Genomic DNA, 26697 nt, shown 5'->3' with positions numbered 1-26697 from the left:
TTTATACTGAGGGTAATTGCCCTATAATTATGGTTAATTATTTTACAAGTTTATTATTTAATTATTTGTTTCATTCTTATCTTTTTGTATTAATTTTGTTTTGCACGGAACTCAGAAAAAAGTTCTTTTTCAATAATTACACAATACTGCTGCACATGCAATGCAGAACCATATAGACTTAGTTTGTTTTTACAGCTATAGGTATAATGTATGTACGTACTGCATGCTATTTACAAATATCAGAGCTTAGTACGTACAACAACAGTTGTAATTAATTCATATATTTTAGGTACATCACGTATAATTACAGTAACTGAAATAATAATTTCAGTAGACTAAAATATATATTTAATAAAACTTAACTTTGCAAGCTTGTTCTAATTCAAAAAACAAACATCCAATGCATGTTTTTGTTGAAAAATATTAATAACAATTTAATCTGATTGGTTTTCAGTTTTAGAAACCCAAAATCTCTTTTTCTCTTTTTGACATGATAGATAATGATATCCAGTGAATCCCAGATATATGAATACATAGCAAGAGTTTTTTTTAATGTCGTATTGCATATTTAAAATCAAATGCCGCGGAAAAATAGTTTTATTGTTAATATATTAATTGCATTCATATTTCAGGGCTATTAATCTACCTTGAATTAAAAATATAAAGAAGTTTGTTTGAAATTATCAAAAACTTATGACGGTCTATGTATTAATATATCTGGGATTATGATGAATTGAAACAACGACACATAAATAATAGATAGTTTATTCTAATTTATCAAAATAATATATAATAATAATAATAAAATAATAATTTTATTTAATTAAGTCGAAGGATAGAGTTTAACATAAGATGGTTATCCAAAGATATCATTTTACTGTACTTAATTCGAAGAAATTGGTTTGAAAGTCGAAGATTAGGATTAAACCGAATATATATATTCGAAAAATAACGAATCATGCAACCTCTCACATTACAAATAATAAAGATTATCACACCTCATGTACAGTTTAGAAAAACATAGATAGAATTGGAAAGAAATAGATAGAACATTATAGGACGGAAATGAACCTAATAGAACAGGAGAGAATAGAATAGAACAGAAAATAACATAAAAGAACAGAATCGAACTGAATACAACTGTATAGAACAGGATAGAATAGGATAGAACAGGATAGAGCAGAAAATAATAGGCATGGACTGGAAACAACAGTATTTTACAGAATATAATAGAATAGAACAGAATAAAACAGAATAGAACAGGATAGAACAGAATTGAACTGGATAGAAAAGGATAGATCTGTAAAGAACAGGAAATACTAGAATAGAACTCAGGGTAGAAAGAAATAGAACAGGATAGAAACAAATAGAACAGAATAGAACAGAATGGAATAGGATAGAAAAGGAAAGAACTGATAGAACAGGATAGAGCATGATATAACAGGACATAACAGAATAGAACAGAATAGAATTGCATAGAACAAGAAAAAACAAGATAGAAGAGAATAGAACATAATAGAACTAAAAAACAGAATAGAATTTATATGAATTGAGTCTTTGCCACAAACATAAATTTTCGATACCCTATATACTTGCAACCTGATAGTGAAAACTTTTGATTTTTTAAACTTTGATAATTTAACCTAACTATTTCATAATTTGAAATATCTAAGGTCTGCAACATTGCGTTGCAAAGATATAAGAATTAGAAAATCTAAGTTTAATTCATCAGAAGAAAGAAATGAATTTGTTTAGAACAGAATCTTGTTCACTACTGATTGGCATATATATCGTTTTACATGCTTTTCATTCTAAATATTTCTCTTTCTTTTAGACTGAGCTTATGTGCCACCTTAGTTAGTGCACCAGGAACCAGATATGATGAACCATACTTCTTTTCTGATGACATGGTGCACAAGAGAAGTGGTTCAACTCTGTATACGCGGTTCAACCACTTCTCAATCTACACAAGCGGGTTGTCCCAGAAATGGCATTGCTTCAGAAGGTAAAAATAATTAAAGACAAAATATCTTCTATGCGAGATACAAAAGATAAGTTTCTACTTTGTTCACTGTACTCCTAAGCCCACTATTTATTCGGTCGGAGTACTGCAGATCGCTGCAGTACGGTTTAAAAACTTAGCTTATAGGGCGTTATTTTAGTTTAATACTCGGCTTGTAGACTGTTTCCCGCCACTTTTTATCTTTTAAATGTTGCTTTTCAAGCTGTCTTTTTTTCATCACACTTCACTGAAAAAATGTAGCAGAATTTATTGCTAAAAATAAATTATCTTCAAAGGTGCCGTGACAAACTCCTGAAAGACAAACTCCTGAAAGACAAACTCCGGAAAGACAAACTCCGGAAAGACAAAATCCTGAAAGACAAACTCCTGACGAGACAAACTCCTGATTCTAGGTTTGATTTTATTGGTACAACTTTGTGACCTCGTAGCTCTTCTAGGTTTCATTTTATTGGTACAACTTTGTGACCTCGTAGCTCTTCTAGCTCTGATTTTATTGTTACAACTTTGTGACCTCGTAGCTCCTATTTAAAATTTTACTGTTACGACTTTGTGACTTGTGATTTCTTGATAGGAAACGATAAGGATATCTTTTTGACTCCGTTTGATCCCTTCTCCTTCTAGAATTGTAGTGTAGCATAAGTTATCTTGAGTTCCCCTACTTCATTGTCTATCTGATATTCTTCATTCTCTCTCTTAGTTGGTTCATATAAATGATCTGATCTTGACAATGCATCTACATTCACGTTCTCTGTCTTGTGAATCGCTGTGAACTCTAACTGAGCCAATTCTGCAAACCAATGTTGAAAAATGCTTTCTTCAGATTTTATATTGATAATGTACTTAGGCTGGATGCGTCTGTATAAACTAAAAGGGGGGCCTGTACTTCAGAATATGCTTCCATCCCTCCATGCTCTTCACTAAAGCCAATAGCTCACCCTTCATACATGGATAATGTCTCTCATATTGGTTGCACTCATAGATAAAGATAGATTGCGCATAAAACGACATTTTTTTTCTTGAAAGATATAAATGTACAGACTACAGAGTTGTTTTAAAAATATTCCTATTATATAGATTAACTAGGTTGGTTGTGAACATTGGCTGTTCTTATGTCATTGAGTACTTGTGGTGCACATGAGTTCTGTAGAGAGAAATTTAAGTAAGTTTAGTCCTTCTCATGTCCTTCTTCAGTTCTCGTCAACATGCTATAATTGCTCAGTGAAATATTGTTATTCAAATAGTTCCATTCCCGGAGTTATTTTAAACTCTATTATGAAATCCATTAAAATACCAAACCACCCCGCTTATAATTGAATTACACTTTGACCCCTAGAAGTATGAGTTCGCGTACTGTACAATTCTTGGTGATTTTGCGTACATAAGCTATCTATGTTTATTTATTTATCTATGGTTGCACTTCCTGACCCAGCAACCTATAAAACGCTCCACTTCTTCCTGTTTTTGAGACAGTACACAAGAAATATTCAAACCAGACCAATCCGTGGGCAGTGGTAAGATCATATAGTGTTCGTCAGAATCAAAATCTGGATATGCTTGTATTCCGCCTGTGAACTCCGCCTTTAATTCCTTAAAATCTTTCTTCATGTCAAATGACCACTTGAGTTTCAAGGCCTTCTTCATCGAATTCATGCGATTTGTGAAAGAACAATCGATCTTCAAGAATGACGCTCAGCCCTACATCCACCTATGCCACCAACCTGGTATTTATAGAGTAACATATGTTCGTTTCCAGATTTAACCCTCTAAATGTTGCCTAGGTCTAAATGATGGATTTCTATGAAGATTGATAACTTTCAAAAGCGAAAAAAAATGTAAAGAATTTTATCTTATCAGGACAGAAAAAAAAACAATCTATTCCCCATTATTGATCCTATAAACAGCTGAGGGGGACCGTGCATTGTGAATCGGCATGCAAACGCTTCTAATTCAAGGTTATTTTAAATTACGCGGACAGTCTCTGTAACTTAACACAGTTGTGAGCTCTAACTAGAGAGCACACCTTATAGCATTGAAAACTACTTGAATGTGTAACTGTAAAAACAACAATACAATGTAAAAAGAAACGATTGCAAATATTTTGCAGAATGCGCAGGGGAGAAAGAAATTTACGCCTAAAATTGATTCCCTGATGGGAAGTTAACAAGAAAACAAACTATTGTTAAATTCTTAAAAGCAGTGTTACAAGGTGTTCCTATAAAAATGGGAATTAAAGTACCACTTCTATGTTGTCTTTGTTCCAAGCGGGATTATTTCGTAAATGTAATTGAGTAGTATCACAGTTAAAACTTTTAACACCAAAAACAGTCTTGGGATTTCCAAAATCTGGTCTACCATTTTTTCACCTTTAAAATTGACGGAGATATCAGGAAATTTGTTTCCAGTTCTTAAAAATCAACAAACTGTTCAAATTTTTGATATATTCGTCAATTTAAAAGATACATTAAAGCCCATGGAAAGCCCATTAAAACCAGGGGTTCTATCTTGTTTGATGCACTTTAAGTCATTCATTAATTATTGAAAATCAAAGATGATATTCAAGTCGTCTCTCAATTCCTATGTTTATTTGGACACCCTGTATAAAAAACTGTAATATCTTCAAGAAACTCACAATCTTGTTTTCTTTTTAAATATCTATCACGAAAAACAATTGGGCATCATTGAGAAGCATTATGGATGGTTTAGTTTTAAAGGAATTAGTGCTTTAAAATTGTTTTTTTTTAATTAAGAACAAAATTCAGTCCATATTAATTATAGCTCGATACTTATCTAAGCAGTGGGTAGATATCATAAACCTTGGTATAACTCTAGGATTTCCAATTTCTGTATAATATCGTACATTATTTGTAAGTAATTTTATGTTAAAAGTTCTCTTAAATTAAATTTTGTTACAAGAAGTTTCTACAAACACCACATTTGTAACCTAATGAGGTTTCAAACTTTTGATATTTTAAATGTTAATTATATATGATTTAGCAGAATTCAAAGTTTAAAATATAGACAGAAGGATAAGAAATTATGCTTTGTGTTAAGTAATCAGTTCCTTTGGTAAAAAAGTCTGTGTGTGAAAAGAACGGGGAGGTTGTAATCTAAGTTAGTGTGAATATATTAGCCTGCATATTGTGCTAAACTTTAATCCTAAAGGGATAACCAGATAAAACTTNGGGGGGTATATCTGAAAAATGTTTCAAAACATAAACTTAATTTTTATTGTTATGTCGATCAAAGTAAGATTGCCTAAATCGTCCAAATCTTCAGAAAAGTTTACAATTTTTTCTCTGTTTTTGAAGTTAAAGAATTTTATTAGAAATTACGGCCAAAAAAACGTGTTTTAATTCATCTTTTCTCTTCAATTATACACAGGGGTCAATTTATAGGAATTTTAATACGTAATCGGCCATGTATTAATAATAATAACAAGAATTAGTTATATTATTTAGTGGGTCAAATGAATATTGAATAAATACATTCCCTTTAAAAAGAGCAAAAGTGAATTCAAATCTTTATTTACGAAAAATATTCTTTAAAATGGGTTATGATTTTTCAAGCGAAAATATACCTTGATATAATCAACATAAAGTATGAAAGAGTATTGTTCTTTAATATACATAAATAAAACCAATCAATATTTTTTTTAAGGGGGGGGGTCTGCTAAGGTGTGCACAACAAAATGTTCGCCACGCTGACGCACGCATAAGATTCCCCAAATCACAACTTTACTGTACGCCCCTGAACCTGGCAAAGCTGGGTACTGAATCCTTCTTGTTCATTTATATGTAATACAACAGAATTATGGTTATTTTGCTTCTTCATAGTATTTGAACACATGAATGCACATCATTTGATTGGATAATAAGCAATAATTTCTAAAAAGAATTTTATACCAACGGTCAGCGATATATATTTTAGGTAAAAGTAAAAATATGACTATTTTGAAAAAGAAGAAGATTAGTGCTTCTGCATAGAGTTGAATGGTCCCTGGAAAAGGTTAATGGAACTGCCGAGCCTTGAATATCAAATATTTTCCAGATCAATGATTCTGAATATTTACTCAAATATATACTCAATATACACTCAGGTCATTCTTCAGGCAATCCTTCATCATGTAGGAGAAACAACCTCTGTGAATAATATATAATGTATAGACAATATTGCCGAGAGAAAGGTTGCTTGGCCACCACGCACCCCACAAAATTACCTTCAAGCCGCAAAATACGTCAAAGGACCTCCAAGCCTCACAAGCAAGAAATATTTGATTATTTTGTTTTGTAAGCTTTTAAAAGTGCAGACTCGGAGGTAATTTCGTGGTGCTCGTAGAACCCATGCACCACATCCTTGTTAAAGCCTCAGGGTTATTTATGGTGTTTCAGTAAAGGCAATTTTACGTAACAAAGTTAGGGATTATTAAAAAATATAGCTGAGGATTTTTTTAGTTCTATCATAACCAAGAACTTTACAATATAAAGGAATTGAGTCTTTGTCACAAACTATGATTTTCTAATCTATATATCTTTGTAACCCAATGCCGTAGTCCTTAGATATTTCAAACTTTGAATTCTGTTAGATGAAAAAATCTAAGTTTGAAATATCCAAGGTTTACACCATCAGGTGGAAAAAATATAGGTATTAGAAAATCAGAGTTTGTTACAAAGACTCAATTCCTTTCAGTTAAAATTTTATTGATTGAGTCAGACATAGAATATTATTACAAACTTTAAAGTAAAATTAACAATAAAGTAGTAAAATTAAATGGAGTGTTCCAAATAAAAAAATGGGAAGCTAGGCTGGATTATAATTAGATTATTTAATTTATTTCATATATCTCACGTTCCTGCGGTAACATAAACCGGGTTTCCTATAAAAGCGACAAAATCCAGTGAGTTCGTTTTAAGAAAGAGAACCCCTTCCCCCCCCCCCTCTTATAATATTTGACGTCCATGTTTACAAATTGAGTTCGAATTCTAATAAAATGTTTGTCACATTTGATATTAAATCGGAACTTGATATTCTCAATACAAAATAAAAGTAGAGCGTTGTCAGGAAATAAATAAAATAAATATCGGAAATACGAAAGGAAGGACTAATTTTAACATTTCAGAATAGTTTTATGTTTTGGCTTTATTATTATTGTTTTGCACAAATGTAAAATTATATTTATAAAAAATGCTTTAAGTATAGTTTTCACGTAGGGGCTGGATATACATATTCAAGAATTTTAAAAACCATGCATGTCGTTTTAATCCTTATAAGTCGGGTGGCGGGGAAGGGTCTGACCAAGCCTTAGCTGTGCCCATCCCAACCACTTTAAAAATCCCCTTTAGTCAAAATACAGAGATCCAATGGACTTTTATAGACCAAGTTTTCAAGACATTATCTTTTAGATTTCAGAACTTTGTATTGAGTTCAAAAGGACGTTGGGAGGTTTATAAATAATTCCGAAAATTAAACAAATTTTCAAATAAAAATAATAAATTTTTAAAAATCATTGAATATATTAATCTTCAAAAAACTCTGTCTTGTATCTTTCAAAATAACTAGGGTATGGGGGGTAGGGAGATAGTAAGAGGAAGTGTAGACTATTAAAGTGTTGGAAGGAATATAAAGGAATATGTCTGGGCACACATTTCCCTACTTCCGGTCCTGGGCCCGGTGCTGAAAGGGGAAGGGGGTGAGAAACTAAGAAAATGTTTTCTTTTATGTGAGCAAAAAAAGGTGATATAACTTTCTCGTTTATAAAATATAGATATTGAGGGATTTGTGTAATCTGAGTTGTGGTATCAATATAACCTGTGAACTCGTGATTTGTATAATCTATGGATTGTGGGATCAATAAAATCTGTGAACTCGTGATCTGTATAATCTATGGATTGTAGGATCATTATAATATGTGAACTCGTAATCTGTATAATCTATGGATTGTGGGATCAATATAATCTGTGAACTCGTGATCTGTATAATCTATAGATTGGGGATCGATATAATCTGTAAACTCGTGATCTGTATAATCAATAGATTGTGGTATCTTTAAAATCTATGGATTGCGGTACCTGGATTGTTGGATCTGAATGATCTATGAATTGTTGGATCTGTATGATCTATGAATTGTTGGATCTGTATGATCTATGGATTGTGGGATCTGTATAATCAATGGATTGTGGGATCTGTATAATAATCTATGGATTGTGGGATATGTATAAACTATGGATTGTTGGATTTGTAAAATCATTGGATTGTGTGATCTGTTTAATCTACGGATTGAGGGATCTGTATAATCTATGGATTGTTGGATTTGTATAATCAATGGATTGTGGGATCTGTATAATCTACGGATTGTGGGATCTGCATAATCTATGTATTTTTGGATTTGTATAATCTATGAATTGTGGGATCTGTATAATCTACGGATTGTGGGATCTGTATAATCTATGGATTGTGGGATCTGTATAATCTATGAATTTTGGGATCTGTTTAATCTATGGATTCTGGGATAATAATAAAAAATGGATTGGGGGTTCTCTTATATCTGTGGATAAACAATAGGGGGATCTCTTTAATCTGTGAGCTGTGTGATCTGTAAATCTATAATTTTCAATGACTCTAAAACATAAACTTGGCAACTAAAGATGCAATGTAGAGAAGATATAATAAAAAGGTAGAAGATCATTCATTCACAGCATATCGATTAAACTATAAAGGAACCATCTTTCTGTAGCTGCACAACGTTTTCTCATGTAATTAATCTTTATATACTTTGCTTGTCTTTTTTGGGCTTTTGCTTGTTTGTTTGTATCCCATAAACGTCAAAGCGGCGGAACCGATCGGGCACTGCACATCTTTTGTGGGACTTTACATGCCTCCATGGGAAGGTTTATAGATGATCAAAATTTCAAAAATTTACCTCCAACAAAATTCGATTTTCATTAAATGTTAAAAATCCACGACATTTTTTTTAAATCTGCAATTTTTGTGTGTTTTTTTTAAATGTATACGAAGAGAAAATATTCACAATTGAAATAGAAGATGGGCTCAAAGCACCCTAAAAGCCTAGTACATATATACTTTGATTGTCTGTTAGTCTGTTTGTTTCCAATAAACGTCAAAACGGCTGAATCGTTCTGGCCCAAATTTTGTGTGGGACCCCAGAAAAGGTAGATGCTCGGAATTACTTGAATGATACTATAACTAAAAGTATATAGTCAATAGTATATAGACAAAACGTTGTATCCAAAAGTTTTTGATTTTTGTGAAATTTAAAAAATCCGCAAAAAAATATTTTGAAAATCCTCGAATTTTTCTGTTATTGTTTTATATTGTACAAAGAGAAGATGCTCACAGATATAGCAACAATTAAAATTAATCATTAAGGATAGGCGCAAAGCGCCTTAAAAGCTTAGTATATATTTATATACTTATCTGTTAGGGTGTGTGTATCCAATAAACATCAAAACTGTACCGATCGGGCCCAAATGCTGTGTAGGACCTCACAAGACCCAAGGGAAGGCTTATGAATGACCAAAATTTCAAAAATTAGCCTCCAACTGAAGTCGATTTTCATTTAATTTTTAAAAATTCACGAAATTTTTGTTTAAAACCCGCACAATTTTGTTTTGTTATTGTTTTGAAATAGAAGAAATATTTAAGCAGAAGCTAAGTGAGTTTAAAAAGCGTTTCAGCTTTTAGGTACTAAAAAGTCCAAGATTTGTATTGGTTTCTGAAAAATTTAAAGAAGATGATTTAATGATTTGCAAGGTTTTTTTTCTTCTTGAAATATATGGTATTTAAAAGAATTTGTATTCTTTCTTGGCTTTGTGGTAATGATTATGGCTTCAGATTTTCCTCACAGAGAGGACCTTGGACAGTAGACAATCAAGTTAATACAGCTTTTACAAGCTTTAATATAAAAGGACTTTTTAATTGTACATTGAAAAAACTTATCAGCTTAAAAATAACACTTTCTTAACAGCAAATGTGTCTTGTTCATAAAACATATTATTTATATTTGTTTGTTAGTCACGTGAAGAGGATTTGCAGCATCTTTAATATTATTGAGCTTTTATTTATAAAAGGACTTATTAGCAATAACATTAGAGGTCTTATTGGTCTTTAAATTATGAAAGGAATTTTTAGCAATAATATTAGAGGTCTTATTAATTACAAATATAAAGAAATAAAGAAATATAAATTGTAAATATAACTTAGTAATAATTTAGCATTGTACAGTGTACAGTGTAAACTGTAAAGAATTGGATTAAAGATTTTTGAATAAAAAGATTCAAAATACTATTCAAAACATTAAGCAGACCTGTGTTTTTATTGCAGTCTAATCTAAACATAGCGACTAAAGGTTAAGTAAAATTCCTGGAACAACTTTGTAACCTCGTAGATCTTATAAGTTTTGTCCATGTATGAGAAAAACTATACTATTCAGTTCTATATCAGAAATTCAAAAACTTTTTTGTTCTTCTCTTTAGTTCTTGTAAAACGAATATAATTATAATTATGCAAGACTTCGATCAAACCTGAAATTTAATTTGGCGATGTTGTTTATTTGTCCTGTTTAGTTAGACACACTGTACCTACCAATATGTTTAAATAAGGTTGAGGAATGGAGGCCAATCTTTATATTTTCCAGTATTTTCCATTTCTTTATTCATTTCATTTGAATGCCCATTGACCATTGACCATTGCCCAGTTACCGGAGCCAGGGGATATACCTAGGATTATAAGAGGTGAAGAAATCTCAGAAAAAAAATATCCAAAAATTAAACATCTCTCTGGCCCGGTACACGAGGAATATGGCGGACTGCTCTGCTTTAAGGATTGAATGAGTACACAGTACACACTACACATCTTCTATTTTGGCTGGAAGAATATACAAGGCTAACCACAAAGGATAAGAGTGAGACATGCAGGCCTATTAATCTTACAAAATAATGACATGAAAGTTAAATTTGTCTTTACATCATTGTTTGGCAAAAATTTAGATTTTTCAAAGAAAATTCATGTGTATTGTACAATGTACAGTCACACAGTGTGTCCCACGAAACATGACAGAAGTATATCGACTAGAAGGTTGTCTTAAATCTTTAAAATTATTTGCGGCATTTAATTTTAAACTTAATTTTAGAAGTAAAATTCTAGAATTAAAAGTCACACAATACTTCTAGTTTTTGCATTTCCAAAATATTGTGCTCTCATTATTTTGAAGATATAAAGAATTTCGTACAGATAAAAAAAAATGGTTTTATTTAATAAAGTTGAAATCTGAGACCGGAACTTAAGAGATTTTTTACCATGGTTAAATTTCTACCATAGTTTAAAAGAATGGTTTGGAAATTCTTGATCTCTTCGGTAGTATTGACAGCACAAAAAGATAGACCACATTTAGGAAATTCCAGGAATGGTAGAATTTTCTGGCTATTAATTCACTAATCAGTAGGTTGAAGACTTCACAAGAAAATTCGAAGATCAAAGTCGACTTTCTATAGTCGTCTTGCTACTGTCATGTTTCGTGGAACACCCTGTATCTAGTCTCTGGAAGGCATTTTCCCAAAGAATAGAAAATCAAAATTTAAAATCAATTTATAGAAACAGACCAACTTGTTTTGATGCATGCGCAATATATTGACAAGGACTAAATAAGCACTAAAAGTGCGTCGCAAAAATATTATTCTAAATACAGTGAAACCCTTAATAGCGAATACATCGGAAGAATTTATCAAATGTCGTCTTGACAATTTTTTAATGAGTTTTATAATAAATTACGTAAATTTCAGTATTTGCAAAAATAAATAAATAGCCATGAATATGCAGGAACAGTTTTAAAGAGTTCCGTATAATAATTTAATTAAAAAAGTAAATATCTGCAACATTCCATTATCAGAAAGTGAAGAATACGACATTTGATGAATTCTTTCGATGTATTCGTTATCAAGGGTTTCACTGTAGCATACAGTGATTACCAGAAAACAAGGAAATTGGAATACGATATCATAGCAATATTTGATGTTGTTACAAAGCAAATAGTTTTAATACACATCACTAATTTATGGAAATGAGTATGTTTACACGACACAATTGTCTCATGTTTATTGGTTATAATTACTTGATTCTAAAGTAGCCTTCCTATTTCAGAGTTTTCTGATTATATCTAGCAATCAAACAATCATATAATTGAATGTCAGACGACGACATACATAAATAACTTTTGCAGTAATATTCTATTTATATTCTGATTTACAATACTGAAATGTTCAAGTTAAATCCTCTTTTTCCTCCCTTCAACCAAAAAAGGCTATTTTTTTCTCTCCTATTTGCAACATGTATAGCTAAAATAAATAAATAAACATATAAATAAACATAGATAGCTTATATACGTAAAATTTGTATTGATGCAAGATCAATAGGTTCTAGCTTAAATTAGTTTTTTGGATGGTCTTTGGGGATCTCAGTTCAACAGAAGAGATTGTTTTGTAAAATCCTTATTAAGTACAGAGATATTTGATTTCTGAAGTAATTTGCATGTATTTAAACCCCAGTTTGTATATTTAACCATGTTACCCTCTTGTCAGTGAGTTTTCTCTCCCCTTTTCCCCCCCCCCCCCCATAATATTAAAATTGATTTGACTAATATGGACTTAGTAAATAAATGATTGATTGATTTATATCTTCTTAACTTAGAAAGAATACTTAGAATAATTCTTAAAATGTCTCCATGTAAATTACAAAAGTTATACTTAGAAAATAATCAACTCCAATAAAAGGACTTAAATATTGGAGAAAATAGTTAATATAACCATAAGGTAACATGTCTTAGAAACAATTGTTCAGAACAATTTATATGACGGTCTTGAACTTAGAAATTTTAGTAAACCATAATTCAAATCATTTGAGGCCTATTCATGAATATTTCCTTCCTCAAGGAATCTAATCCTCTGAACTTTGTCTCCATCATATAGAACAAGGTCCGCTCCATTTCCATAAATACATGACAGGAATAACTTAACATTGAAACAAGGTTGATTCAGTATAAGCTCCGTTATGAGCTTTCAATGTCCTATCTATTTATAGTCTAAGTCTTTTCAATTGAATTTTCACTGAACCAAGGATTAGTTCAGCCGTAAAATAATCAACGAATAAAAGTCCCGCGTGGCAATTAATATCAAGGCGACGTTGATTAAGTATGAATACATAAAATGTCTTAGATTTAATGAAAGAAAGAAAGTTCTTTTAAAATTTAGTTTATTTGATCTAATAGTAGTTATCAGTTTATCCAGTGGAGTTTTCTCTCCTGAGATCCATCCTGAATAGAGAAGAATTAATATTTAGGAATAGTCATTTGGTAGTAAGATGGTAGTAATATGTAGTAACTAACCGACCAGTATAAGAGTTACTAAACATAAAGTGGTACATCTATAAGGACCAGACCCGGTGCGCTTACTTATTTATATTTTACATATCCTAATTACTCTGTGGTTTCATTATATTAGTACAAATATTACATTTTAATGTAAAAACATATAATATATTACTTTCTGAATATTTTCTAAACTAACTTTATACATATTTAGAATAAACACCAGCCGATGTGCGGACCTATATCCTGTGGAATAACTGTCATCATACTTATCATCGCTCTTGTCTACTTCAGTGACATCACAACCTTTGCAACAAACCTGATAAGCGACTGGGAAGCTCGCATCGCATATAGAAGAAACCTAACTAACGCTACACTTGAACCATATTTTTTACCTTACGGGAGAGGTACCTACAAGATATCTTCTGATTAATAAAACACTGTGCACATTAGAAAGGGTCAACAGAAATTAAATTAAGTGGCCAGTACTTAAACTCTACAACAGTGCAAGAAATAGAATATCCAAGAGTGAACAGACATCTAAACTTTAAGTGCAACAAATAGCATCAGTGAAATATAGTGCGCAGAATAAAGAAAAATACTTAAGCTACCGTGAACAGAATAATACAAAGCAACAAAGTTTGACAGTACAACAAAAATAACTTAATTAAATAAAGCACAGAAGGGGCAAATATACCAAGTGCATAACAAGATAAATAGAGCACAAAAAAGTGCGTCTGCAATAAATTACATAAAGTTCAAGTGGACATAGAAAACTGCTACAAACATTTCAAGTTACAGTGCAACAATACAAAGCTAGTACAAAGCATAGAGGAGTGCAACTAAATATAACTGCGCATAAAGTTACAGTGAACGTGACAACTGCTTACCAGAATACAACGCCGTCATGCCATTTGGAGTAAAGCGCTCTGCTTCCCGCTCCCGTTCAGTGGATCCTCTGTCAACTCTTGGGGATGAGATCAGAGATGCCCACATTGAAGATCCTGAAGAAAACCAGGTAAATGAAACTATAAATGTAAATCTGTCAAACAAGGAGTATAAAACCCTGCATGATAACCCCATACTACAAAGTTCATTAAATGAAACTCTACAAGACCTAGTTAAAAAGACATGGTTTAAAGTCTTTAACCAGTATAATAATAACTTAAAGGAACATGAAGCCCCATTAACTTGAATGAGATAACTGATGCTTTAAATCATAAAATGACCCTAAATGAAGACACTGTAAAAGCACTGATTGATAAGTCCCAACATGAATTAAAACAGGATCTTTACAAGAAAAACTTGAGCTTTCATCTTTTAAACCTGCGCTTCAAACCCCCCACCAAGTTTAGCGCACAAATGTCCTCCACTTAGCATCCAAGGCCTCTGAAGCATTGAAACTATTCCCCACAAATACAAAATCAAAGTTTAGCGAAAGAAAAGATGAACCCCCCACTCTGTCTGAATTTCTTTATACTATTAATTATGCTCAAGATAGATTAAACCTCTCAGAGAGTGAATTTAAACAAAAATTTCTGACTTCTCTTACTGGCCCAGCTCATGAAAAATCAGAAACTTGGTAGAACAAGGAGACACCATACCAGCTTTATATCATCACCTTACACACGTATATGACAACAGTCTGGATCCATTGAAATCTAAATCTGAGCTTTCAAATCTGAAAATACCTAAGACATGGGACTTGTTCACGGCACAAAATAAAATCCTGGAATTGGCAACGGCGGCAGCTAGACTCTTTAAAGAAAACCAAAGGAAGACCATTACAAATACGGAGGCATCACAAACCTTAATTAGAGCTTTACCCCCCGCATCCTCAAAATTGGTCAGGACACAATTTAATCAATTTATGACAGATCAAACAGATGAATCTACAGAACCTTTGTTCATTGATTTCATTAGATATTTACACAGATTCCAAGACGAGATAAATGATGACATTAAGAAAAATGGGGAAGAACCTGACTATAGACCAAGATATAGAGATAACAAAGACTCTAAAGACAGAAGATACCCGTTGCACTATGATAAATATCCCTGTTCTAGACCTTTAAGGGTACAAACAACATATGCGAATAAAAATGCTTCCCCGAACTATCTTAATAGACATAACCCTTATCCTAGGACAACTGTAGCAGTAAAGCAGCTAAATGCTGGAGCAAACGCAGGTACTCCAGTTAAAAACAGATTTTAAATAAGTTATACTGTTCACTGTGTGGAAAGTCCACCCACACAGCCGCGGATGGCTGATATGCAATTAAGAAAAATGGTGTCGTTGTCCCTTGTTCCCCCACACAAATACCGTGTAAGATTTGTGTGCTACACAAGAAACTATTAAGTCCAATCAATTAATCAATTAATCAATTCATTTAAAATCAAAATTCAACCTTTAAGTAGAAAAATCATGAATACAAAGGTTACTTAATTCCATCCCTATCATGCTATATTTAAATTAGAAACCAATGCATTTTTCCAACTTTTAACTTAACAAAATTTGAATGTCTCATTCTTCTGCACTCTTACAACTTTTACAGTATAAAAAATTGAATATCTCAATCTTTGCATTTTCTAAACTTTAAAAGTAACCAATTTTAATATATCATTTTTCTGCATTTTATCAACCTTTAAAATAACAAATGTAAATATCTCAATCATATGAAATTGTTAACTGCAATTTTGGCTATGATGCTATGTTTAAGTTAATGCCCTACATACTTCAACCTTTTAAGAAAAAAAATTTGCATATCTCAATCGTAAAAGTTCCCTAACCGTAATTTTGCCAATTATTTTTACCCCAATGCAGTTTTACAAATTTTAAAATAGAAAATTGTGAATATCTCAATCTTTTAATTTAACATACAGTGATATTGTCTACCTCTGTAAGTTCTCCTAAATAATCAACTGTACATTACATTCCATTCATCTGTTCTCTGCTACACCTAAATATTTCATATTTTAAACACCAAATTTTTTTTCAATCATACATACATACATACATACAATCGAAATTTACAAACTTGTAAAATTACATTTTATTCTACTTTACTTGAAATTAAAAACTTTTAAATTGTGCTCATTTTTTAAAAAAAATGAATATTTTCAAACTTCTGTTTCAAAAAAAAAATATCAAAAGTCTCAAACTTGCAATTTTAACCACATAGTTTTATTTTCATCTAATAAGACATTTAATTACGCAATTTAAAATCTAAAATGCTAAAATTTTTAAATATTTCATTTTTCAAAAAAAATCTCTCGACAATTTAACTTTCAAAACTTAACCTTAAATATTTGCCAAACTAAAAACAATATGACTTAAAAATTTTTTTTACAAAATTTACGATATTTCAATGCTCAATAATATCTCAATTGATTTCAAATTTGACATATTTTCCAAAAACTTTTTAATCTTCAAACGTTGGCAAAATGTTTAACCTTTTACTGTATATTTACATTGAAAAAAAAAATCAATTATTGCAAACATATCTCAATTTTGTCGCAATTTCAACGTTTTATACCTTTTCATTCAACAGTACAACAATATATTCAATCATCCTATTTTTGATTTTAAAGAAAACAAAACCAACTTATGTACTTCATAGAACTCTTATATTTTTTGTAACATTGCAAACTTTAGGATGGATCCAATGATGCCAGGACCTTCACCGTCGCCTACAAATGAACCTGTTGACGCCAACGCAGGTGTAGTTGACGACGTCCTCCAGGCCTTAAATGGCCCTCCGGATCACCTTCATAATGACCTCCCCGACCTACTCCTTCAAAAAGTTTAACCCTGTTGCCGACAACCATAACCCTCTGCCCTTGGACGACCAACTACCTATTCCTCCAGACAATGACCTACATGCCGCAGCTGACCTGGAAATCATCCAGATCCTCCTCCAGGGTCCAATTGAACCGATTAATCTCGACGGCCTGAACCTTATTCCCCCGTCGCCGAATAACAATTATGTAGTCCTACACCCTGTGGACAATCAACCAGTGGACATAGGAGACCTACATGTCCATCTACAAGAGGAAGATTTTTTCCCGGAGGGAGTTTTCAATCTACCAGTCCTCGAGTTAGATCCGGAGCTGGATCTGCCTCAAAATGATCCTGACGCAAACCTAGCACCAGACCAGCCAAGTGAACAAGATTTAATTCAATTAGAATACCAGCTAGTGCTAACTGTGGAAGCTAGTGAATCACAGGAAAACCGCAGGACGTTTGAGGAGCAATGACATGGACTCAACCGTGCTCAGCTACAAAGATTGAAGGAAAACAAACTACCCTTAGCCCCACAGGCGGCCCCTACAGTAAACCAGGTTATACATTTGGCAAGTCATGCAATACTAGGCGATAGACGTTTACCATGCGATCAACTTTACCAGGATATTGATATTACAAAAATTCGAGACATTGTAGCACAAGGAAACGTTACTGACTTAGCTCACACCAATTGCCCTACCAGCCGCTGTAGAAAATGCTTCCAAACATATATCGATCTACCAGGCCATGTGTCACAAGGACAGTTCGCAGAAAGACATGAGTTTGACCGGCTCCCTCCTCACATCTGCAGAGCGCTGCTTATCACCACAACACTAGAAGCAACCTGGGATGAAATCATGACTAGATACTCCCCTGATCCCATATACTTTTACCCCTTCAACGCTGAAAAGATTAGTAATAGACAACTTAAAGAACTAAAGAACACAGGGGAAAATGTACCTGCAACTCTGGAGCTCGCCTTACAGTCCGCAGCACCTATTGCAGTGTGCGGAGAACATCAGGCCATCTTCCGTTCTACGGCGTCACTCATTTTTCACTTAATTATGACTCCCCATGTTGAGTTCCAAAGTTTCTGCTCTTCTTGCAGGGCCATCTTCCCTACTTCAGCTCTCCAACACTTCGTGGACTTCCATGATCTAGATTTTCCCAGGACAACCGAATTTCCGAACACCTATGAAATAAGTAAGATCATATCAGGCAAAATAGGGGAGGACATGCTGGAAGTATTTAATAGAGCCCAGCTACACATTATTGACAGACATGCTTATAATACGCCACTCTACAGCACTGTAGCTTCACTGCGACTCAACCTCACACACAGGCAAAAATCTACGTACGAAAGGCTCAAGAACATGTTACCAGACCTGTCCATAGCGGACAAACTCAACTTCGACACGGACACATGGGATAAACTTATCCTACAACTTCTGTCAATCCGAGCAGGCCCGAGCACAATAATTGAAGTGCACAAACTAATCTCACAGGTACTACTTAAACTACCCCCTCCAACAGACGCTGCAACCACCTTAACTACCTTGAACTATGAAGTAGTTATGACGATCATCAGTGCTAAGCTCAACTTCCTCTACAGAGGCTCAGAACTAATTTCCAACTACGCAGAATTCGAAACAAGAATAGATGCTCCAATTGGTCTCCAACCCACCGGGGCTCATCCTCTCGCCAAAGCTCCCCAAAGACTACTCGACAACTATGATACAAACTTCGATGCTATGACTCTAGGAACAAACATCCTGCTTCGCTCAGGGATCCACGTTCAACAAGCCATTAGAGTGCTAAACCTCTCGCACTCGGCCAAACTACTCCATGCGACAGCCTCTTACCCTGGTCTTATAGGTTTCCCTGATGAATCTGGAAAATGGATACAGGTGCCAGCAGACCAGGGAGTACTAAACACTGTGGAGAAGATAATGGAAACTCCCAATAGAAAAACGCTCATCATCCTAGAGTTTAACATTGGCACCAACCTACAGCATATTCCCGCCAACAAATGGAAAATGTACGTGCACGAACACATTGAAGAATACGCCCTTCACTTCTTCATAAGCTTGAGAACCAGACGTATCAAAACGGCCTGCGCCCATCCAATCATAGTAATTGGTCAAGGGCCCATCTTCAGTACTTCTTTGGACCTGGAAGAAACCACTAAGCTCACAGAATATATCACCAGAGTACTTCTTAAAGCTAGTTCTTATACCGACATTCCCTTTCTTCCAACCCCAGGACTAATTGGTTTCTCAAAAGGTTCCAGTGTGCCCCTCACTACAGCCCCAAGGGGCCCAGTGTTCAATGCTTTGGGAGAATTATCTTACTACTCGGTCCAGCAAGCTGTCAGGATAGTTCAAACTTGTGTCAGCGCAAACACTCTAAAAGATGACTGCCTGAAGCCTCCTGGTTTCAGATTCCATATGGTACGGTAAAATTAATTTTTCCCTTAAAATTAAGTCTCAACAAAAAACCCAAAGCAACCCAACCAACTGGTAACAAAACTAAAGTAGATAACTTATAATTTACCTATTAAAATATTTCAAATTATAAATATTCTTCTACACAGCTTATTTTGTGACCTATTTCATATATATTTTAAAATCTGGCCCCTATAAAGTTACTATACCTAATTCTTTTTTACTCGTAGGTTCAAGAATTCTATGCCTGATCTCAGTTATCACAACAGTAACATCAGAACTACAACCATATTCTAAAAAAGGTAGAATCATAATAAATATAGATCATGCAGAATTTCATACATCTCTCTTCTTGAAAGTGGTAGACCACAATTTATTCAAAACAGAAAATTTTACTAAAGGATTAGAAAAGCTCAGGTTTCCTGGTCTTAAACCCCCCCCAACCATGGTAGAACAAATTAAGACAATTAACAGTATATATGCGGATCTTAACACTTTGTTTGACCGCCGTAATAAAATACTTGGAACTCAAACCCCTAAAACTGACCCATGCCAAGTCACTTATCAAATATTTAGCAACTCGTTCACCACTCATATAATAAATGAGCTCCTCCTTATTGTAGCAGACTTGCCAGATCCCACAACAGATTTAACTTCAAATCAAAGTCAAGCAAAAAAGGCTAGTGCCCTCTTAATGCAGGCACTTTTGGATTTAAATAAAATTTACGTGTATTTAAATAATGAATTATTGGAATTGGAAAATACAGTCAACCATATAAACACCCCACATACATTCCTTGCTATACAAAATTCTCCATGTATTGATAAAGTAGCCAATGAAAAACTACACATCCTTTACACCAAAGCCTCATCTACTGGGCTCACGATTTACATAACTGTAATACAATATAGACACAGTCTAAACACATATTCACTTATTCCTACCCCATATTTCGGTTTTGTCTTAGATTCAACAAATGTCTTTTTAACTGAGGACAAATTAGCTAAATGTTCATGTATTTATGAAGACTCATATGTACACACAGGATGCGCCTGTTTACCCCTAGAAGAGAAATGTAATCAAGCAATCGAAAATAATAATGTACTACTTATGCTTGACTCCTGCGAAATAATCCCAGAACAATCTGTCGGGCCGCAAACTACTCTAACGGGAGTTCTTTTTCCAACCTACTTCCCTTTAACCTTCCAGAAGCAAACATTGAACATGAACTTCCCCCCCCCTCATTCCCCCTCCCGTTCCATATCACATCGTCAAAAAGATTTGAAATTACTTTCCAAGGTAGAAAACTTCACTTCCAAGCTGCCTCCGCCGATGCGGCCGATTCTGTAGACTTGCCCAACATAACAGCGGAAGATCTACAAGACATAAAAATTAAATTGAGCCCACTCTCCCCTACCTTCTTCTATGAAATCATAACCTACACCTTGGCCTGTTTAACCGGCCTATTACTCATTTCCCTATTCACCCTGGTAGCTTTAAAAAAGCCAACTATTTTTAATAATATTAAAATTGCAAATCAATCTCATAGAAGACCAGTAAACTTAACTCTAACTAAAATCATGTAAGTTTATATTTCAGGGAGATGTCAGCCTGAACATTCACCAGACCTATCTTCACACCTTGTATCATACACTGTATTTAGTTCAGGGTGGAACCATACAATCTATTTTAACTCAAAATCCTTCCTGAATTTAAAAATAAGAATAACGTTTTTGAAAAAACATGGTTGGCCAACTACAAAAAATTAACAAAAATATGGCATAAGAGAACATCGGAAAAACTGTAAAACAAAAAAAAGGATTTTTTATCTCCACCCTAACTAATTGAATTAATGTATATTCACGTATTAAAAGCTTCACATTCTGCCTTACTTTACACTAAACTCAGGCCGTGCCTCAAACTTATTATCTTTAAATTAATATAAAACGAAAGCTTCTAATACCATTCAATCTTAAATGAAAATTCAAAAATAAAATACTAACTCAATCAATCAATCATTATTTGTACATATTTCAGATTGGAATAAAATGCGGATAAATGTCACAAGGACATCCGGTCAATTTCTCACGCTTTTTAGAACTTATTAGGTAAAATTTAATTAAAAACAAAATAACAAATATTCATAAAATGTGTAACCTTAATTCTTGTTGGAAATAGATAGCGGCAGAAACTCGTAACACTCCAACAGCTACAACAAAAACCACTTCACAAATCTGGTAACATTTATAATTAACAAAACAAATTTAAAAATTTCGTTTGAATTTAATTCAAGGTAGTTCTTCCCCTCTCTAAAATCACCTCAAATGTGTTCAACCTTTGCTACATTAAAGATAACTTCCGTCTTATTTTAATTTGAATCAATCCCGTACATCTTAACATTTCCATCTGTGTTTACATACGTTGTCAGAACTTATCTTTAGGAACTAAATTTTCCAGGTAAACCCCGAGATAACTAAATTGAGCCGAATATAGATAAAAAATTTGCCCCATAGCTACAGTTGCACACGGCCAAGAGAGCCATAAATAAAATAATAAAAAGCCAATTAAAGAAAAATTTGGCATTGGTCATTATACCTGGAACTACACCTTGCTGCTAGATAAAGGTTACAGCTTGGTTTTAATTACACCTCATTTAACGGCTCTAAATGATTGAAATGTTGTTTCAAGAATGAAAAACATAAATAAAGACATTCAAAAGATATATAAATTGACTAATCCTAATTTAGATAACAGTTCTGATTGAAAACCAGAAAAACAAAACGAGCAACTACTCCAAAACCAGGTCAACAAAACACAGTATTTAAAAACAAAAAATGTTAAGAAACCAATCTTACAAAACCTCTAATCTGATATTAAGTTGAACACTTTAAATTCGCTTTAAAATTTCATATTCTGCGGACGAAATACGACCAAATGTTCGTACTTACAGTTAACTAGTTGCGCACAAAAATATTTTATGCTTCACGCCTAATCCATAATTGTCCTCAAAGTATCAAAAATAAAAAGAATTTGCAAACAGCATCATTAACGTCAAAATATCGCAACAAATATTTAAACAAAAGAAGTTTCTTCTTGCATGGTTTCCGCATATTGGTATTATCCACAACAAATTTACGCTGCAAAATTAATTAAAAATGAACAAACAAAAAAAATGAATTTTCCAAACAAAAAAAGAGCTCAAGATGTGGACCATTTGCAAAATATATTAAACATGGCGTAAATATATGCAAAGATATAAAAAATTTATAATTTGAAAAATGTTTTTAAAAAAATAACAAGTTATATTACCTTGGACACTGTACATCAGGATTAAACTGTCAAACGTCATCAGCAACAAATTGCCAGCGGATTCACAAACCTCTAAATCATCCGCTAATCCAGGTAAACCTTTATTAAAATAAATTTCAAGTTTACAACAATACTACCAATCAAATACTAAAACTAAACTTAAAATCCAATTTAAACTTGCAGTACAATATGATTTTAAATAAACATTTTCAACATTCGGTAAAGCTGCTTGATCAACTATCATTGAAAGACCAAAAAGTTAAAATTTTGAACATAAAAAAAATAATAAAAATATGGAATAAATTAATATTACACAAGGAAAATTAAACATAAAAAAATGCAGGAATTCATAAAATAAAATAAAATGACAGGCTCTGTGGTACAATTAGGTACCTTGTAAAGGTCATAGACTGTCATTGACCTCACCAGATATATAGGTCTAACTTCAAGATATTGTCTTTCAGCTCGCACATGATTATTAAATATCTTTCACTAAATATTAAACAAACCTTCAAAAAAATTGCGTCTGCTTAGTTCCCAAACCAAAAAATTCGAACATTAAATTAATAATATTTTCGTTCTGTTCATACCTTATACTGTACATATATGTACATCAGGTTGGGTAGTGTCTCTGACAACAATCCTCCTGCTGCAAGTTTGACTTCATAAACCGTTCCACTGCTCCAGGTTTTCACTGTACAAGATGTCTCTCAGAAGTGAAAGCCCGGCCGATGATATGGATCTAGGGCAACTGAACTCCCCGCCTGGCTCAATCCTACCAGCGTCAGGTATAAAACCGCGCCCCACATTCCACATGTTGGCGCAGTAATATCCACGTGCTAATTTGTTAGTCGAATGAAACCCTCATCGCCCCGTCGACTGGATCCTACACAAATTAAAAATTTTTTTTTACAAATTTAGATGATAAAAAGCTAGAAATTGATAAGTTCTAACCAAAATAAACGCCGAAAATTAGACATTGCACCATGCTGAGAAAATAGTGCGAATGTCGAGCCAAACTAAAAGCATCTCGTTCCATTTAACACAGCTTTCTTTTCCTCGCCCAACTCAGGAATAAAATTCGCGAATCTTATAATCAACGGTTTTCATTTTTTTAAATGAAACCCTGAATCTAAAAACCATTTTCGTATAATTTTTCATCAATTCAATAACAATAAAAATAAAATAATTTCCCTTTCTGGCTTTCTACAGTATTTTCGAAATTTACAAAATCTGCTTTCCGGCCCGGCCCAACGGCTACCTAGGCGTAAATTTCGTAAATATTTCAAACCAAAATTTACTTTTATCACAAAAATTAAAAATTGTCGCCCTGATATAATTCATCCATTCACATATGGAGCAAACAAATCATAACACATAACATTAAATAAATTTTTTAACTAACTTGCGAATTTTACGGCACTGGCCTCTATCTACAAACACAATCAAACGAACACACACACACAAACAAACATCACTCAACACACAATTCCACACCTTTAACTGGGCGGTGAATATAGATTCTCAAAGAAATATATATTCAACACTTACTTGGAGAAATAGCTTGCAATTCCACCTCTTCAAAACCAGCATTATTCCTCCCCTCATTCCATGAAGCTGTAGTTGCCCCGGATGAATGTCTAGCACGAACTATATCTCCCCCAACCCTTCCACCCCTTCCCCGCCTACCCCTCGGGCAGCCAGCCAAGCACCCTAAAGCAACATATTAATTACTCAGATGTTTAGCACAGACTCCCCCCTTATACGTGGAATTAAACTACCCCGGGTTTTGGTTTTGTTTGGATTGAGTTCTCTGTGTTTGTCTCTGGATATTCATTACATACAACGAAGAACTCGGCGAAAACAGATCCGAAGATAGAAATAATTACCTTTCATAATCTCAAGGGCCCTGAAACCCAACCATAATCCGGCAAAGATAAAACCCAACATCAACCAGAAGTCAACATCAACCCCCTTAAGAAAATCAACATCGGCCAACTTTACAGAAATTTCCGGAATTATATAGGGCATGCCACTAGATGAGCTAATACTCGGTTTCATTGTACTAGGCCCAGGAACCCCTGTACTTGAGCCAATCTCTTCCTCTGAACTGTCGTATACTGGAATAATCATTTTGATCTCTCTAAAACCAATATTGTTATAAACAAATAGCCGTCCGTAAGTTGCACTTAAACTGAATGAAATATTAAAATACACTTCCCCTTTAAAAAGTACAGGGGGGGTGTCCATAGCTTTAGCCAAGCTAGTTCTAACTAAACTGAAATGTAACCCAAATTTCAAGAACCTCTCCTTTCTTAAAATCACGAGTTTGTAATTTGAGTAGATAGGGAGTTTTTTTGTGGGTGAAGATAGTCATAGAATATTAATTTATGATTGTTTATGTTAAAACAATTTCTGTAAACTACTATAGTACATTAAGGCAATTAATAAGGCTATTAATACTTAAACGATCAATAAAACCTTATTTATGAATATTTCGTTTAGGAAGGAAGTACTACAACAATCTCTGCCTTCAACTAGAAGAAACATGCGATGAACAACCTCGCGGGTATTTTGACGCCACCGCGATTTGTACAACGGAATTACCACCAACAGAGCCGGCTACCCTTCGGGACATCGTTATACACCACATACATTCCAATTTAGCAGTTACAATAAGAATAAATGAACGGGCTACATTTTGGAATTTTGCTCCCCAAAAGACAATAATACCGAAATTACCCCTCCCTCTTTCGATACAAGCAGAGTTATTGGTCCTTCATGACCACTGTGATCTGCATGGGCATCGCCGTTACGAACGATCAAACACGTTCAGTAGAGGTCTCATATATATCGGGGGAAATTCCCCTTTGGCTATGCTATTAAAAGAGTTGGGAAAACCAGGGGAGAAAATGCTTTCGCGATATTTTCGAGTTCCGGATTTTGGGTACGAATTGATGCGATTAGTTCCCTTTCGGATGCCGACTGGTCCGGAAGTTCCGAGCAGGGACTTTATAGAGATTGTTAAACCATCTATCCTTTTTTCCAAGAGGTTAGGTTGATTGCTATATTAGACCTAAACTTACCCATGTAAATAGAAATAGTATTTTAACTTTGTAAAACATGTAATAATGACAGAAATCAATTTAGTAATTTGAATTTTTTATTATTGAAATCTTTTAGGGAGAACAGAACCTTGAGACCAAACTAACAAATTGAGATATAGATAGAACCTAATATAATTTTAGCCAAATAATTCCAGTGAGCGTCTCTATAGAGCCTAAGAAGAAATACTCAGGAACATGAGTTCAGTTCAGCAAGAACCAGAAGAAAGTAACGAAGAACATGATTTAGAAGATAATTAACCAGGGACCATAACCCTACAGACCCGGGACATAAGTAACCAGGGACCATAACCCTACAGACCGGGCAGAAGTAAAGTTTGACAAGGAACTAAAGAATAACCAAGAATATTATTTAGAATAATTAACTAGGGACCATAACCTATAGACCCTGGTCAGAAGTCACATGAGACGAGGGGATCTATGTATTGATTCAAGATAAATAGGTTCTAGCTTAAATTAGTTTTTTGGATGGTCTTTGGGGATCTCAGTTCAACAGAAGAGATTGTTTTGTAAAATCCTTATTAAGTACAGAGATATTTGATTTCTGAAGTAATTTGCATGTATTTAAACCCCAGTTTGTATATTTAACCATGTTACCCTCTTGTCAGTGAGTTTTCTCTCCCCTTTTCCCACCCCC

The 26697-nt window shown here is 33.6% G+C and overlaps 2 protein-coding genes and 2 long non-coding RNA genes across 7 annotated transcripts; 2 read left to right on the top strand and 2 right to left on the bottom strand.

Annotated features, from left to right (window-relative positions):
- Positions 1-13087: 13087 nt before the first annotated feature.
- LOC111702978 (uncharacterized) lies at positions 13088-21821 on the bottom strand. Its single transcript, XR_002765534.1, has 7 exons — positions 21784-21821; positions 20918-21002; positions 19835-19918; positions 18142-18373; positions 16294-16357; positions 14288-14401; positions 13088-13343 (listed from the first exon to the last, which is right to left on the bottom strand). It is a non-coding gene; the product is annotated as an uncharacterized LOC111702978 (long non-coding RNA).
- Positions 18018-19932, top strand: LOC111702975 (uncharacterized). Its single transcript, XM_023474804.1, has 2 exons — positions 18018-19631; positions 19856-19932. Exons 1-2 carry the CDS (start codon positions 18039-18041, stop codon positions 19874-19876), a joined length of 1614 nt encoding a protein of 537 aa, XP_023330572.1. The 5' UTR covers positions 18018-18038; the 3' UTR covers positions 19877-19932.
- Positions 21822-21852: 31 nt separating the features above from the next.
- LOC111702977 (uncharacterized) lies at positions 21853-26691 on the top strand. 3 transcript variants are annotated; one of them, XR_002765533.1, is made up of 5 exons: positions 21853-21863; positions 22374-22429; positions 22955-23028; positions 23623-23723; positions 25441-26691. XR_002765533.1 is itself a non-coding variant. In XM_023474808.1 (2 exons), exons 1-2 carry the CDS (start codon positions 23639-23641, stop codon positions 25995-25997), a joined length of 642 nt encoding a protein of 213 aa, XP_023330576.1. In that variant the 5' UTR covers positions 23624-23638; the 3' UTR covers positions 25998-26691. The 3 variants fall into 3 exon arrangements, 1 of the variants encoding a protein (XP_023330576.1); XR_002765532.1 differs by having other exon boundaries at positions 23553-23723; XM_023474808.1 differs by lacking the exons at positions 21853-21863; positions 22374-22429; positions 22955-23028 and having other exon boundaries at positions 23624-23723.
- Positions 21883-25299, bottom strand: LOC111702979 (uncharacterized). 2 transcript variants are annotated; one of them, XR_002765535.1, is made up of 4 exons: positions 24487-25299; positions 23526-23821; positions 22936-23034; positions 21883-22288 (listed from the first exon to the last, which is right to left on the bottom strand). It is a non-coding gene; the product is annotated as an uncharacterized LOC111702979 (long non-coding RNA). The 2 variants fall into 2 exon arrangements; XR_002765536.1 differs by lacking the exon at positions 24487-25299 and adding an exon at positions 23890-24072.
- Positions 26692-26697: the final 6 nt, after the last annotated feature.

Source organism: Eurytemora carolleeae, unplaced genomic scaffold (genome assembly GCF_000591075.1).
Source record: "Eurytemora carolleeae unplaced genomic scaffold, Eaff_2.0 scaffold474, whole genome shotgun sequence".
Taxonomy (NCBI): Eukaryota; Metazoa; Arthropoda; class Copepoda; order Calanoida; family Temoridae; genus Eurytemora; species Eurytemora carolleeae.
This window is presented reverse-complemented; position numbering and strand designations above follow the sequence as displayed.

What these genes read in the sequence shown, in the direction of transcription:
- LOC111702975 (XM_023474804.1), top strand. Translation starts at nt 18,039, where the DNA reads ATGACTAGATACTCCCCTGATCCCATATACTTTTACCCCTTCAACGCT. An exon ending in CTGGTTTCAGATTCCATATG is followed by an intron (nt 19,632 to 19,855) that starts GTACGGTAAAAT and finishes TTTTACTCGTAG; the next exon opens with GTTCAAGAATTCTATGCCTG.
- LOC111702977 (XM_023474808.1), top strand. Translation starts at nt 23,639, where the DNA reads ATGTCTCTCAGAAGTGAAAGCCCGGCCGATGATATGGATCTAGGGCAA. An exon ending in CTCAATCCTACCAGCGTCAG is followed by an intron (nt 23,724 to 25,440) that starts GTATAAAACCGC and finishes TATTTCGTTTAG; the next exon opens with GAAGGAAGTACTACAACAAT.